This window comes from Mixophyes fleayi, chromosome 7 (assembly GCF_038048845.1).
Source record: "Mixophyes fleayi isolate aMixFle1 chromosome 7, aMixFle1.hap1, whole genome shotgun sequence".
Classification (NCBI taxonomy): domain Eukaryota; kingdom Metazoa; phylum Chordata; class Amphibia; order Anura; family Limnodynastidae; genus Mixophyes; species Mixophyes fleayi.
Genome location: NC_134408.1, coordinates 16,581,018 through 16,596,731, shown reverse-complemented (window position 1 = coordinate 16,596,731; position 15,714 = coordinate 16,581,018). Strand labels below are relative to the sequence as shown.

The 15,714-nt window shown below is 42.1% G+C and overlaps 1 protein-coding gene across 1 annotated transcript; it reads right to left on the bottom strand.

Annotated features, from left to right (window-relative positions):
• Positions 1 to 1,662: 1,662 nt before the first annotated feature.
• On the bottom strand, positions 1,663 to 13,179 carry PTX4 (pentraxin 4). Its single transcript, XM_075181465.1, has 3 exons — positions 12,753 to 13,179; positions 3,349 to 4,330; positions 1,663 to 2,850 (listed from the first exon to the last, which is right to left on the bottom strand). The coding sequence occupies exons 1-3, from the start codon at positions 12,885 to 12,887 to the stop codon at positions 2,210 to 2,212; spliced, it is 1,758 nt and encodes a 585-aa protein (XP_075037566.1). The 5' UTR covers positions 12,888 to 13,179; the 3' UTR covers positions 1,663 to 2,209.
• Between the last annotated feature and the right edge of the window lie 2,535 nt (positions 13,180 to 15,714).

Below are 15,714 nucleotides of genomic sequence, written 5' to 3'. Positions count from 1 at the left end.
GTTATCATGGAGTACAACCATTTATATAGTTAAACATGTAAATGTACATAATAAATGAGATACACGCATATCAGTTGTAAAGTAGCATACACCTGTACTGCCCAATGTCCAAGGACAATATAGAGTCCGTGTTGTCCAATTATTCAGGGAAGAATGGCAGGAGTACAATAGCACCACCTTCTGGCATGTGATTAGAGTGCACAATCTGGACTGGTTTGTTTGCAATTTGAGTTAAAATTATATACTATAAATCAGTGGTTCCCAAACTTTTGCAGTTTGCGGCACCCTTAGTGTCTCCATAATTTTTTCAAGGCACCCCTCCAAAATAATTACCCAGCAGTCCCGTTTTATAGGTAGTTGGGTCAAAAAAATGTAATAAGTATTTAGGTGAGGACAGAAAAACATATTTAGTTGTATGCAAAAATAATACACATACATCCAAGGGAAAAGAATATTTTTATATATTTTTTTCAATTATATTTCTGTCAAAGAATAATTTACAGCTATCTCACACTGTGCCCCCTTTCATCTCCACACACTCTGTGCCCTCCTTCATCTCCACACACTCTGTGCCCTCCTTCATCTCCACACACTCTGTGCCCTCCTTCATCTTCACACACTCTGTGCCCTCCTTCATCCCCACACACTCTGTGCCCTCCTTCATATCCACACACTCTGTGCCCTCCTTCATCCCCACACACTCTGTGCCCTCCTTCATATCCACACACTCTGTGCCCCTGCATCCACACACTCTGTGCCGCTGCATCCACTAACTCTGTTCCCTCCTTCATCTAAACACACTCTGTGCCCTCCTTCATCTCCACAAGCTCTATGCCCTCCTTCATCTCCACACATTCAGTGCCCCTGCATCCACTCACTCTGTGCCCCTGCATCCACACACTCTGTGCCCTCCTTCATCTAAACACACTCTGTGCCCTCCTTCATATCCACACACTCTGTGCCCTCCTTCATCTCCACACACTCTGCGCCCCTGCATCCACACACTCTGTGCCCCTGCATCCACTAACTCTGTGCCCTCCTTCATCTAAACACACTCTGTGCCCTCCTTCATCTCCACAAGCTCTGTGCCCTCCTTCATCTCCACACACTATGTGCCCCTGCATCCACTCACTCTGTGCCCCTGCATCCCCTCACTCTGTGCCCCCTCTGCATCCCCTCACTCTGCCCCCTCTGCATCCTCACTCTGTGCTCCTGCATCCACTCACTCTGTGCCCCCTCTGCATCTCCTCACTCTGTGCCCCCTCTGCATCCCCTCACTCTGCCCCCTCTGCATCCTCACTCTGTGCTCCTGCATCCACTCACTCTGTGCCCCCTCTGCATCTCCTCACTCTGCCCCCTCTGCATCCCCTCACTCTGCCCCCTCTGCATCCTCACTCTGTGCCCCTGCATCCACTCACTCTGTGCCCCCTCTGCATCCCCTCACTCTGTGCCCCCTCTGCATCCCCTTACTCTGCCCCCTCTGCATCCCCTCAATCTGCCCCCTCTGCATCCCCTCAATCTGTGCCCCCTCTGCATCCCCTCAATCTGCCCCCTCTGCATCCTCACTCTGCCCGCTCTGCATCCCCTCACTCTGTGCCCCCTCTGCATCCCCTCACTCTGTGCCCCCTCTGCATCCCCTCAATCTGCCCCCTCTGCATCCTCACTCTGCCCGCTCTGCATCCTCACTCTGCCCGCTCTGCATCCCCTCAATCTGCCCCCTCTGCATCCTCACTCTGCCCCCTCTGCATCCTCACTCTGCCCGCTCTGCATCCCGAGAGCCAGGAAGAGAAAAAAAAAACGTAAAAAAATAAATAACCAATCCGGTGGCTCCCGGGACCCAGCATCTTCCTCTCTCCTGCTGCTTGTCACTGAATGTGAGAAGCGAGGAGGGAGGATGCTAAGTCCCGGGTGCCACCGGATTGGTAAGGTTTTTTTTTTATATATTCATGGCCGCGGCACCCCTTGTGGTAGCGCCAAGGCACCCCTGGGAGCCATGGCGCACACTTTGGGAACCGCTGCTATAAATAATATTTTACTAATGCAACTGTGGATATTGGACATTTGACAATGAAGGAGGTCCGTATGACAATTTGGATGCAGGCCTACGTGCTTCAGTCATTGTCCATGTAAAACAGTCCAAGTTGTCCCAACAATTGTCGAACATGGAAGCAACTGTAGCTTCTATTTACAGAAAATATTTCACGGTATTCTACAGACAGTGCTCCAGACAGGTACAGTTCACCCGCTGCACTGAACCATGAAGTGAAGTGGCATCTGCCAGTGTAAAGATGGTACCTCTAGGCAAACCTTTCCCTGTGGCAATGCTGGAGACTTCTCCTGGCGATAAAGCTCGATTCCACATGGCGAAACCTGCCAGATGCCCCACAAATGCCTCAGCGGTGTCAAATCCACCACCCAAGGTGTCCTGCTCCTGGCCAAGAACCAGCGATCCTCCAGGGGGGATCTCATAGCCTTTCTGAAACCTGGAACCAGTAGAAGTTAGCCTACGATCAACATAGAACCAGTACTTGCCCTGGATGGCGGACCAGATGAAACAAGTGTGGTGCCAGCGGCCATCTACCAAGGGCACCAGCGGCAGTTCTCGAAAGGCTGGATCTCCGATGACAAAGTGGAGAGAGTCGTAGACTGCGCCGTTCCTGCCGTGGAGAACCAGCTTGTTGTCGTTCTCTTCTGTTGCATAGGAAAGGATAGTACCCAGGTAACTGGCATTGGTCTTTACCCAGCTGCAGATGGACAGTTCATGCAATGACTCCCTGAGCCCTTTATTGAAGGTGGCAAAGTTTTCAGTGGAAGAGGTGGGGAAACTCAACATGGAATTCACGTTACAAACTAAAACAAGAATAAAATAAACAATATAAGTGGTAGAAAGAAACATACGGCTATTAAATTGTAACAATTAATATAGAGAACCTACAATACCATCATAATACTATGACTGAATAGGGTATACAGAAAACGAAGTCAAAGTTACAAATGCAGAACAATTATCCCAAAAGAGTTTAGAAACTATAGTATAGGAAATGGTTACTGAGATACAATCTAGGATGTCAAAATGAAATAATTGGGATAACTTTTGCTACATATGTATATGGAAAGCAGTGGACAACTGCATTCTATATCAAAAACACTTAGGTCATTATGGAATGAAATGATGTACTATTATTACATCACTCAGTTACTGACTTTACCCAACGCATTCCACTGACTCAGCTGCCAAAAGATCACCTTTCACTGCTACCCAAGAAGTAAACAAAAATGCCTTGAGCAGCGAGTAATGGATAAATGGAGAAGAGAAATATTGGTAACAGCTGTCGGTGTCTAACTTACTTGTGGCCGGTGCTTTGGTGCTCTCCTCATGGTGCTTTGGGATGTTTGTAATAAGGGATGGCTTCTTAGTAGTTTGGATATAGGGTACTTGTTCTCCTGGTGGACTGGTGTCTCTGGTCACATTTCCATGAAGAGCAGATATCTGGGCAATATATCTTGAGACAGGGACAACCTCTTCTTGGTCTTCACGAAGGTTAGTTCTGGGGTTGCTCATTGGAAACTCTGTGATGCTTGGCGGCTTTCTCGTAGTTTGTAGATCAGGTCTAGTCTCTTCTGATGGGTTTGTGGTCTCTTCCACGTGTTGAGCAGCCACGAGAGCCATTTTATTTTTGGTGGGTATAAGCAGCTGCTGTTCTTCCAGCATCTTCTTTCTCTGGTTATGTTTGGCCTGCAGCTTTACCAAGCGCTGCTGGACAGTTATTGGCCCAGGGTCATTTTCCTTAGACACCATCCGCTTATTCTCAGGAGTTCGATTGATCTCCTGATCCGCTGTCAAGGAACTCAGTGGTAGGATCTCGTTTTGCTGCATACTTCGTAACCGCTTCTCTAAATCAGCAATTTTGTTTTCCTGCCTCTCCACCGACTCTCGAAAGACCTCCACCCCCTTCTGCAACTCACTCTTGTCCTTCACCAGCTGGTAAATTATCCTCCTCTGGCTGCTAAGGGCTGAGGTCAAGTTAGCGATTGCCACATCTCTCACCTTGTTTTCTTTGGTTACCTGCTTGTTCCTATCAGCCATGGATTCCTCCAGGGCAGAGATCTTTAAGTCCAACTTTTTGGTTTTCTTCTGAATCTTTTTCATCCAGACTTTTATGTCATTCAGCTCCCTTTGCGTAATTTCACTAGAGGTATTGAACGCTTGCGCTAATGACCGTTGCTGGCCGAAAACGTGGTGAAAGCGAGCATCGATGTTGTAGGAGATGTTGTAGTTCTCGGCAATCCCTTGTAGTCTGGTCAACGTTACCTCTTGAAAACGTCGAAACTGCAAAGAAACAGAATTGTAGTTTATTAGCTGATCTGCATATACAATATATAGCCAGTGATTTGACCAAATGAAGTAGGTGATTGTGACAAATATGTGCTTGGTCAACCGTGTACACAGCATACATGGCTATGTACTGTACATTGTGGCTATTTAGACGTGTCTTTTGTATGTGTGGACATTGAGGGAGGGTTTGGTTGAGGGTAACACAGTCTTGTTTCGTTACAGATTCTCTGTTTCAGTTTCATTCAGAAAACTTTTTTTTTAATTGATTATAATGTATATTGTTATTCTGCTACCTTCTGTATCAAGTTGTCCCACACCTTTTAGTAAACTCATTTGGACAGGGCCATCTTTCCTTTCTGTTCCATCTTCATTTATTTATTTATATAGCGCCACTAATTCTGCAGTGCTGTACAAAGAACGCACTTACATCAGTCCCTGCCCCTGTCATATGTTTGTTGTTGTTGTTGATATTTAATTTTGTCTAAGCAGAGAAATCAGTTTTCAGCAACTGTAAATATTCAAAGAACAGGAAAACTGATAATGTCCCTCAACACTGAAATTTTCAGGTATAAAGCACGAGGCTACATAGCTCAATGTTAACCTGGAATCCTGTATTATGTCCCCATTCCAGTACAGATAAAAGAAGACCTTCCCACATCTTTAGTACAATGTTGTAATGGCATCTGATATAGGTAATAAAAAAAAGCTGAGGCTGCAGTTAGTTGAGCTGCTATGAAATCACAGCAGCTCAACTTCAATTGTCTGGAGTCCGGGAGACCTATCCCGATTTTGTGAATCTCCCGGACATTCCGGGAGAGTTGGTAAGCATGCCTAATAGTAAATAAAGAACAGAAGTTACTTAAGTCATTATATACCAATTCAAGAGATTGGTGACGTACAAAGACATAATTTTTTTCCCGCCGTCATATTCAATGAGATCTTCCAATTATCTTTATACATGGCACCTGAAAGGTCTTAAAATATTTGTATTAAGAATATGATTGTTTAAGTTTGATCAGCAAGAAAATACTTAAAGCACAACAAGACATGTGACTCAGCTGCACAAACATGTGGGAGCGGCCATATTGCCAGTCTCAACAGAGGTAACCGCAAAACATCCTGTATGCGACATTAGCACCAGCGCTATTTATCTGGTCATAATGGGAGTAAGGTATACAGTACAATGACGCTGTGTGAAACTAGGGTCAGGGGCACATTGGTTATAGATCCATGTACAAGAAGGGGCATCTCCTGAAAGTGAAATGGATAACTGAAGACCAAAAATAACTTTTGCACCAGCGCTACGACAGTACTCTATTTGCCATATAGACAAACCAGGCATGTGCCCGGGCAGCGCAGTTTAGGAGGCAGCACCGGGATAGGTTTATGTTAACTGTATTTATTTTTTTCCCTTTTAATATATTGTTTTGTTTTTGGTCTTTACTAACTACTCCATTTTCCTAGTTGAATCGTGAGGCAGAGTGGATTCTCGCCTGCAGTTGTTAACAGTACTGTCCACTGTCTATATCAGTCATCACCACTGGGGGGAGTCATAAACGGTCTCTGCATTAAAGCAGTAACAGTGATGATACAACCTAAGGGGTCTATGTGCAGCCCTCTAGCCTTCAAAAGGGCCGTGCAATACCCTTAATCTCAATACATTTAACCAAAAAAAACTTAGCGTAGTCCCCATAAATGTCATGTTCCGCATATGACATATCTTTATTATGAATGTTTCATATATACCTGTACGTTTGCTATGATATCTTGCTTTTAGTAAACAGTGGTTGCATAAAAATACTGTCTTCCAAATGTTAAGAATTGCCATGTCTGCAAGTCCCAAGTGTTTACCTGTTTGCACATTTTCATTTCCATGCACAAATCCATTAATTTACAGGCTCTCTCTACCAACCCCCCTTTCATCCAGTCTATATGATTTATGAAGTACTAAGTATAAAACTAGGACACTTGGAAGCACTAATTATAAATATGTTTTGTAATGATACTGTATTCTCTAAACCAATGAAGGTGCACTATCCAATATTCAGCATATGCACATTGGTCTTCCCATACCATATCTACTCTGTTGTTATAGACCTTTCTGTTATAAGTAGGATACAACGAATCTGCTCACAAGAGAATATTGTTGTCTCTCTCTGTAAGCTGTTCATATACTCTTGTCCAAAATAAGATTGGGAGGAAAATAAAGAGTTATTGATACTTTGCATTCACTGTTTGCATGACTTCTTATTTAGAGCTGTGATGTGGACGATGTGACTTGTGAGTTTGTACGGAGTAGGGACAGTGTTATCTAAGTAAAACTTAGCTTGTCACTTGTTCACATGTGGGCGTGAAAAGCCTGAGTAGCCTCAGCATAAACAGCAGATGTCTGCACCAAATTTAATAGAGGGACAGATGTGTTGTAAGGAGCTACAGTGTCTTGATTACATAAATTGGTAGGAACTAGGTTTTTGTTAAGGACATTATTACGCTGTGTTTGATTTCGCCCTCATCAGGAACCACTGCTAAAACAATAATGTTGAACCTCCATTCGTCACCAGCAGCCACTGAGATTATTTTCATAATAATGTAACAGAAGGCCCACTATGGTCCTGTGTACACATCACGTTGTCCTGCAACTAATGGAAAGCATTGTAGCACTCTGCAAACAATCTCAAGTTAAAGTGACCCGTGTAGCCTGCCACGTATCTGGTCATCCTGCAAGGGGGGAGAAGTAGACCATTTAAAAACATACCTCCCAATCATCTGGATTTTTGCTGTCTGTCACAATTTTCAGGCACTGAAAGGGCAGATATTCACTGTCAGGTACGGCTCTGCCAAAATATGGGCCTGATTATTCAATAGGCTGACTAGGCTGCAGAATAGGGTGCTAGACTTTTGGGGGAGCAAGATGGTGACAGGGAGAGGTATAAACGGAAATTAATTTTAAAATAAAAGAAAATAGTTCTTCTCCAAAGTAAAAGGAAAAATGTAGTAAGGTTTTAATGTTGACGTCTGCCCATGGTAAAGGATGAAGACAATTAGCCTGAAGTGGCCTGAACCTTTAACCCAGACCCTGTGGTCTTGGCAGGACATATTGGATGCGGTTTGGGTGATTCATAGAAAGGCTAAAAGTTGTCAATTATAATTTAACCCCTTAGCCACTGAAGCATTTCTCACCCCCATGTCGAGCCCATTTTGACACTTCTGGGGCTATTCACATACCAACTTCAACATCGGTAATTTGTTTATGCAGTACCCACACAAATTATACACGGCCTTGTTATTTTTTCAGAAGACTATGAATTTTCAGAACGTACCATTAGTTTAGCTTATACCTCGTGATGCGGCAAAGACAATTTACCCAAAAGGGGGAAATGTAAAAAACTAATAGTGAATATGTGGGGCTTTTTTTTCCCAAACCCCACCAATAAATACATTGTGGATCTTGCTTTGGTATCAGTTTACCTTTCCAAATTAGGATACTAGAGATAGGTCTTCATATTAAAATCTACACTTGAATATAATAATGTATTTTACTTTGTTTTGCTAGTTTGCACGGTCTTGAATTAAATACATAAAATGTGTAGAAACAATATGGGTAGCCCAACAAGGAATTCTATTTTGAAAGCAATCTACAGTATTGAATGATGATTCCCCTGAGTTTATTGAAATCATGATGGGGAAGAATTCCCGAATATCTATACTTTTTAACGCTTTCTCTATTGCCACCCCCTGCTTTTTCTGATTTTTTTAATGGACTTGCGAGTCCCACTCATTCTTAACACTAAAGGATGTGATATCTTTCAATCATAAGACAACAGATAGATTAATAAGCGTGGTTTGAAATCCTCTTAGTGTCAATTGTAAGATAGGAATACAAAATAAGTAGACATTTAATACTAATCTATATTTCATCCGATGTTCTCAACATAATGGGCTAGATTTACTAAACTGCAGGTTTAAAATAGTGGAGGTGTTGCCTATAGCAACCAAGCAGATTCTAGCTTTCATTTATTTTGTGCATTCTACAAAATGACAGCTAGGATCTGATTGGTTGCTATAGGCAACATCTCCACTTTTTCAAACCTGCAGTTTAGTAAATTTACCCCTATGGAGTTTAAATAAATACTAGTTCCAATGCTATTACAAAAAATAAATTACATAAAATATAGGAGTTATATTATTACTATCAGTTTTTTTTCACCCTCATAAAATATATTTATTTTCTGGCTGGAGAGCCATAGGCCTATTCGTTTCAAAATAGTTTCTTACGTTGTCTCTTCTGTTTTTGCCATCATGGTGAAACTAAACGCCATGGGAGCTGTTACCAGCTATAACTGGATTATCCTCCTCCATATATAATAAGTGATTATAAACAACTATCTTGGGATACGCAACTGAGCATTGTAACATAATCTTATCGTGCACTAGAACAAATCTAAGGATTATTTGCAACGGGGAAGAGGCAGAGACAGAAGAAATAGAGGACAAGCTTACACGTAATGAACGATTAGATAGAAAATTACAAAACAGACTCTCTAACCTAAATATTTCACAAAACAACCATTACATCCAAACCATTAACCGAAACAGGGCATTCTTTTTACCCGAACAGCCCTAATTCTAGCCTGAGTTATAAACTCATCTCAAGCCTTAAAACAACTCTGAGGCTGGGTACACACTACAGGTTTTTCAGCCGATTATCATGTCGATCACACGATAAGTGACCCTTAGGTCCGATATCATATTAGTCTGTGCACGCTCCCACGTTTATGTTTTATCGCTCCAAAGCTCATCGTATCGGTTGATTTGATTTCATAAACGGACTAAGGTCTAGATTTACTAAGCTGCGGGTTTGAAAAAGTGGGGATGTTGCCTATAGCAACCAATCAGATTCTAGCTATCATCTTGTAGAAGGTACTAAATAAATGAAAGCTAGAATCTGATTGGTTGCTATAGGCAACATCCCCACTTTTTCAAACCCGCAGCTTAGTAAATCTAGCCCTAAAACTCTATAAACTATGGAACAATGTTGTTTCAATCCTGCAGTGTTGTATGCACTCAGGACCGGCAGTGTCCATAGATCTCTATGGAGTGTGCAGAGTCTTTTCAGCCAATGGTTATGACAGATGAGGAGCACAGATCTGAGGGTAAAACATGTAAAACGTATATAGTGTGTACACATGAATCAGCTGCTGATCAGGACTTTCAGCCGTTGGTACAAGAATGAATGATATCGCATTGGGAGAAACTTTCTGTATTGTGTACCCAGCCTTACCTTCCCTGCAAATTCTAGACATAACAAGAACACTTGTATCAGGAAATAAAATAAAGACATACGTATTATGCTGCTACGATGTCTGCTGTAGGTGTGGAAGGCCTTCTAATGACCATGCAAAATAGATGTGACCTGATCAATATATATATATACATATATATCACAAATTTTAGCACCTGACAAATGGTTCACTCCAGAAACCTCTCTCAGGGGTGGCTGGACTAATTCAATATGGCTGCACTGAGAGAGGAATAAGATACCCTGTACACAATTTATATTTGTGCAGAGTGGATACAATGTTGCATTCCTGCTGAAACATTGTATTGTAGTCTTATTAATAAACAACATTGATAGGACACAATAGATATGTCCATATAATAGTAAAACTAATCCAACCTTAATTCAATCAAAAGCTTAACTAACACATTAGAATATAACTAGGGGTCCTCGGGCCCCTGTGTAGATTTTGGGTATGAGTAACTTTTCGCTCCCACTGTCCACCATGCAGTATAAAAACAATTCTTACTATGTGTAAATTCTATGCCTAGACAAGACGGGTGCAGTTTTTCAATTATTGATGGTGATTGAGGCGTATCTGCTCAGTACACATCTATACGCTGGGTTTAGGATTTCACAAATGTTAAAATGTGTCTTTCTCAAAAATAAAGACATAGAAACATTAGTGTGCAGTTGTTAATTTCCCATATCCAAAGGGCAACTTTTATATTAAATTATATAATTATATGTCTAAATTATATTAATTTGCACATTTATCCCCAATAGATAAAAGCTCCACAAAGTGAAATTAGCCTGTAAAGCAGCACTACCAGCACTACCTGCTAACGTAGGGAACGTTCACTGTCACCACTTTAAAATAGAGGCAGAAGGGAGGTGTGAGCAGGAGGACCAATCAGAAGCCACAAAGTCAGTGACTGCTGCTTCTAATTGGTCCTCCCGCTCATGCCCTACCTTTCGATGAATCCCACGGCTTTCAAACGGGGCTGTGAGATGACACACTGCTCCAGAACAACATTGCTTCAGAACTTCAGTCCTCCAGAACCACAATGCTCCAGTACAACAGTGCTCTAGTACCATAGTGCTCCAGTACAACAGTGCTCCAGTACCATAGTGCTCCAGAACCTCAATGCTCCAGTACAGCAGTGCTCCAGTACTATAGTGCTCAAGAACCACAATGCTCCAGTACAACAGTGCTCCAGAACCATTGTGCTCCAGTACAACAGTGGTCCAGTACAACAGTGCTCCAGAACCATAGTGCTCCAGAATCACAGTGCTCCAGTACAACAGTGCTCCAGTACCATAGTGCTCCAGAACCACAATGCTCCAGTACAACAGTGCTCCAGTACCATAGTGCTCCAGTACAACAGTGCTCCAGTACCATAGTGCTCCAGAACCTCAATGCTCCAGTACAGCAGTGCTCCAGTACTATAGTGCTCAAGAACCACAATGCTCCAGTACAACAGTGCTCCAGAACCATTGTGCTCCAGTACAACAGTGGTCCAGTACAACAGTGTTCCAGAACCATAGTGCCCCAGAATCACAGTGCTCCAGTACAACAGTGCTCCAGAACCATAGTGCTCCAGAATCACAGTGCTCCAGTACAACAGTGCTCCAGAACCATAGTGCTCAAAGTACAACAGTGCTCCAGAACCACACTGCTCTAGAACCACATAGCTCCAGTACAACAGTGCTCCAGAACCACAGTGCTCCAGAACACAGTGCTCAAAGTACAACAGTGCTCCAGTACAACAGTGCTCCAGAACCATAGTGCTCAAAGTACAACAGTGCTCCAGAACCACAGTGATCCAGAACTATGGTGCTCCAGAACACAGTGCTCAAAGTACAACAGTGCTCCAGTACAACAGTGCTCCAGAACCATAGTGCTCAAAGTACAACAGTGCTCCAGAACCACACTGCTCTAGAACCACATAGTGCCAGTACAACAGTGCTCCAGAACCACAGTGCTCTGGAACAACATTGCTCCAGTACAACAGTGCTCCAGTACAACAGTGCTCCAGAACCACAGTGCTCCAGCACAACACTGCTCTAGAACCACACTGCTCCAGTGCTCCAGAATCACAATGCTCCAGTACAACAGTACTACAGAGCCATAGTGCTCCAGAATCACACTGCTCCCAAAAAAAAAACACCCACCCTATGGGCATGGGGAGGACATAATTAGCTTCAGCTTCATAAGTAAAAATAATAACAGTTATTTAATTACTTAATTAATTAAAATATAATGAGTTATTATGTCTAATGTTGATTTTACCTTTTGCTGACATTAGCCACATATCTGACATTAGCCGCACACCTGAGATTAGCCGCACACCTGTCATTAGCCACAGTGTACAAGTTAGCCTCAATAGAAATATAGGAAGACGTGCTCTAAGCAAAATATCGTTCCTGCCCATGTACCTGCCATAGACACCAATGGAACAGCGCCTCTAGTGGAGAGAGAAGGGAATATTTCTATGACTTGTCCAAGTAATAACATCCTAGCAAAGCATCTCTAAGACATGGAAGATGGATTGTTTCACTCAGCAAGAGAAGCTAAGGATCTAATGTGATATCCAATGAATGGGAGATTATTATATGCAGTATCAGCACAGAATTTAATGAGTGTCTCACTCTTATGTAAGACCATATGACCCTCACACCCTAGAGTTCCCCAAAGTGTACAGTCAGACTCAGGGGTAGATGTATCATACCTTCTAAAAAGGAAAAATGGAGATGTTGCTTATAGCAACCAATCAGATTCTAGCTATCATTTAACTGCTACACTCTAGAAAATGATAGCTGGAATCTGATTGGTTGCTATGGGCACTCCTCCACTTTTTCTTTTAAGAAGATTTGCTAAATCTACCGCTTGTTCTTGTCTCAGGTAATGAATTGATAATTAGAGCAAAGTTATACAAGCTTTTCCCTCCTACCCATAGCAGAGCTGGGTTAGGCTATAGGTCATGGAACTACAAGTCACAGCGTAGCTAGCCAGTCACAGGCAGGTATAGCTTTGCTGGGACTTTTAGTCTCACAACGACGGAGGCGCCACAGGTAGATTGTTATAGCCCGGCAGGTCATGATTGGTCTATAGAGCCACTGACGACCAGAACTCACCTGTTCCTCCAACCTTCTGAAACGCTCAAAAAAAGGTTTCCTCTGTTCTAGAACTCGACTTTGTTCCATGAAGACCCTCTGAAGACAGAGGGAAGTGAGGACCAGGAACCTCAACATGTTGCCATCTATTACCATTGTCTCTTGAGAAAGTTTTCCCACTTGTTCTCGACTCTTGAGAAGGAAATGTGTCTTCTGTTCCCACCTTACATCCCTCCAGCCTATGGATCTTCTTCTTTTGTCTCTCTCCTTTTCATTTCCTTTCACCCTAAGTTATTTAGATTCCAATAAACGTCTCTCTTTTTTTTGAAACTAGTGTTTTAGATTTTTTTGTTTCAAAAAGTTTCCCGTCTTCTCTTTCCTTATTCCTTCCGTTCAGAGATCTTTATTTTGCCCTCACGTGTGGATCAGCAGAGATGTCTCCTCTTGTCTGTCTCATTCCCCATCTGATCCTTGAGTCTCTCCTGTTCCTCCCCCCACCAAACAGGTTTTGTCCACAAATAGATGAGTTTTGCAGGCACCAGACTGCTCCCGATGAGCCAAGTTTAGCTACAAGAAGAAATTTCTTTCATGCCGAGTCTCCAGAAAAAAGTGATATTTATGGGGACTCTGTGAAAGTGACCAGGTCAGTCTTATTTTAACTCCTTCCAGATACCAAGATCTCTGCTTTCAACTGTGCTAAGATCTCTGCAGGCTTCATAGCCTCCTGGACTATACATAGTATTTCATACTAAATACAAAAATGAAAACACTTATTCCAAAAGCACCATGCAAGAGGTATCTGGTCATACATGTTCCCCCTTTCCATGACCAGGTCAATTTTCACGTGTTGGCCATGTGTCCGTTTCACAGAGAATAACATCATTTGTTTTGTGGTTTGGACAAGAGAATTTTATACAGTTTTTTTCAGAACTGATGAAGTTTCCTGTGTATTTTACAGGCACTATATAGGAGAATACATTATCGTTCCAATGTGCCGATTGTCTCTTCATTTGGTTGGTCGTACTGTTTGATAATCTCGTTCCAATCACCTTCCGATCATACAGTGTGTATGCACAATTTACTGATTCCTAGGGGTATATTTACTAAACTGCAGGTTTGAAAAAGTGGAGATGTTGCCCATAGCAACCAATCAGATTCTAGCTGTCATTTTGTAGAATGCAGCTAATAAATGATAGCTAGAATCTGATTGGTTGCTATAGGCAACATCTCCACTTTTTCAAACCCGCAGTTTAGTAAATATACCCCCATGGTCTTTTTAGCCAATGCCGGCAATAAACATGACCCGATGACTTATCATACCAAAATTTAATCAGTTAGTTATTCAAAGTGTAGGGAAAACAAACATGGACACATGCTTAGCGTAATTTACAGTAAAAATAGGTAAAGTCATAGGTATAGTTATTTATACACATAACCAGATCCTAGGCAAAGTTTAACATTAGTTTTGATGGCGGAAAACACATTGGCTATTAGGTTTGATATAAATCAGCAGATATAATCTTCTTCCTTCTTCTAATGAAAGTAGCAGCAAAAGCATTTAAAAAAATAAATAATAAAATAGACCACAAAAGCCGGTAATATATGCACGATCAATGGAGCACCTATCAGCTTCAGACGTGAATTTGCAATCAGCCAATCAGAAGTGGCTATCTACTGCTGGCGACTGTTGTCATCATCAGTGCGTATTTGCACCTGCTCTCTAAATCCTGCTTAAAGGAGAATTTTCCTCAGGATTTAGGACTTGCCCCTGTCGCTAGCGATCATATACGGGGTTAGGGCTAAAGGTGACAGGATAAATGTCAGGGGGGGACCGTTTGGGAATATTTAAGGTAATCTTTGTGTGATATTCAAGTATTTTTGCAGGAATGTGTGGGTCTCGCACACAGTGATTGTGTTTTTTAGTGAACAGGAGGGTAGAGAAAAATTGTCTAATTTTTTTTTTATTATTATTTCAAACAACTTTGGTTTCTTTTTAATTCCATCATTTCATTCTAGGTCCTCATGGTTCTCCCCTGCAGACTAATTCGCTTAGCTCTAGTGTGATGATTCTGGTGCATTACTGCCACCTAGTGGAAGTTTGATTAATTGGTCAATTTAAAGTTATTTTTTTCAATAATATTACCTTGTTTGACAAGCAAACAATAAGGTGTTTTAAGGCCCGCCTCCAGATATGTTGGTGACTTTGACTTATTGTGTGCAGAGCAGTTATACGCACATTTGCAAATATTTTTCAAGTGTTGTGCATCCAAATTGAGTGACATTTGGTGAATATGGCATAACTAAGCATGCCCTCCTGACAGCTCAGCTCGCCATCACGTCACCATAGCCCCACCCCTACTATATAAAAAACGAAATTCACGGAATTTAATAGCAGGGGCGGGGCTTAATGGCGTGATTGCATCATTAAGCCCCACCTCCACAAGTGTCCGGGAGATTGCCTACTCTTCCAGGAGTCCACAATGAAATTGCGGAGACTCCTGGAAATTCCGGGAGAGTAGGCAAGTATGCCCCATATAGACATTGGTAATTAGTTGGATTGTTGGAAAAATGAGTGCTTTGCAGTTCCAAGAAAAAACAGCAACACATTCACATCTGCACAATTCTCACCCTTTATGGGTCATTTAAATGTCCTAAACTGCAAATAGAAATCTCATTTGCGCTAATTGGGCGCATAGCTCAACAAACTTATTGCGCCTATGGTCAATGTGGTCAGCTTGAATTTGTTTAGCAGTTGATGGAGGTGCTGTCTCATTTGAACAATCCTCCGCTGCAAACTTTAATCAAGTTTTCTCTTTGCGTTCACACCCAGTGTGAGGTTTGTCTATAGTGCCTTACACTTCCTTATATATCATTATGTATTAGGTGGAAAGGGAATATCAAGGTCTCTGGAGATGGATTTGTAACCTTCTTATCTCTATGCATGTTGCACTACACACAGCGACATAAAACAAGAATGAGTCCT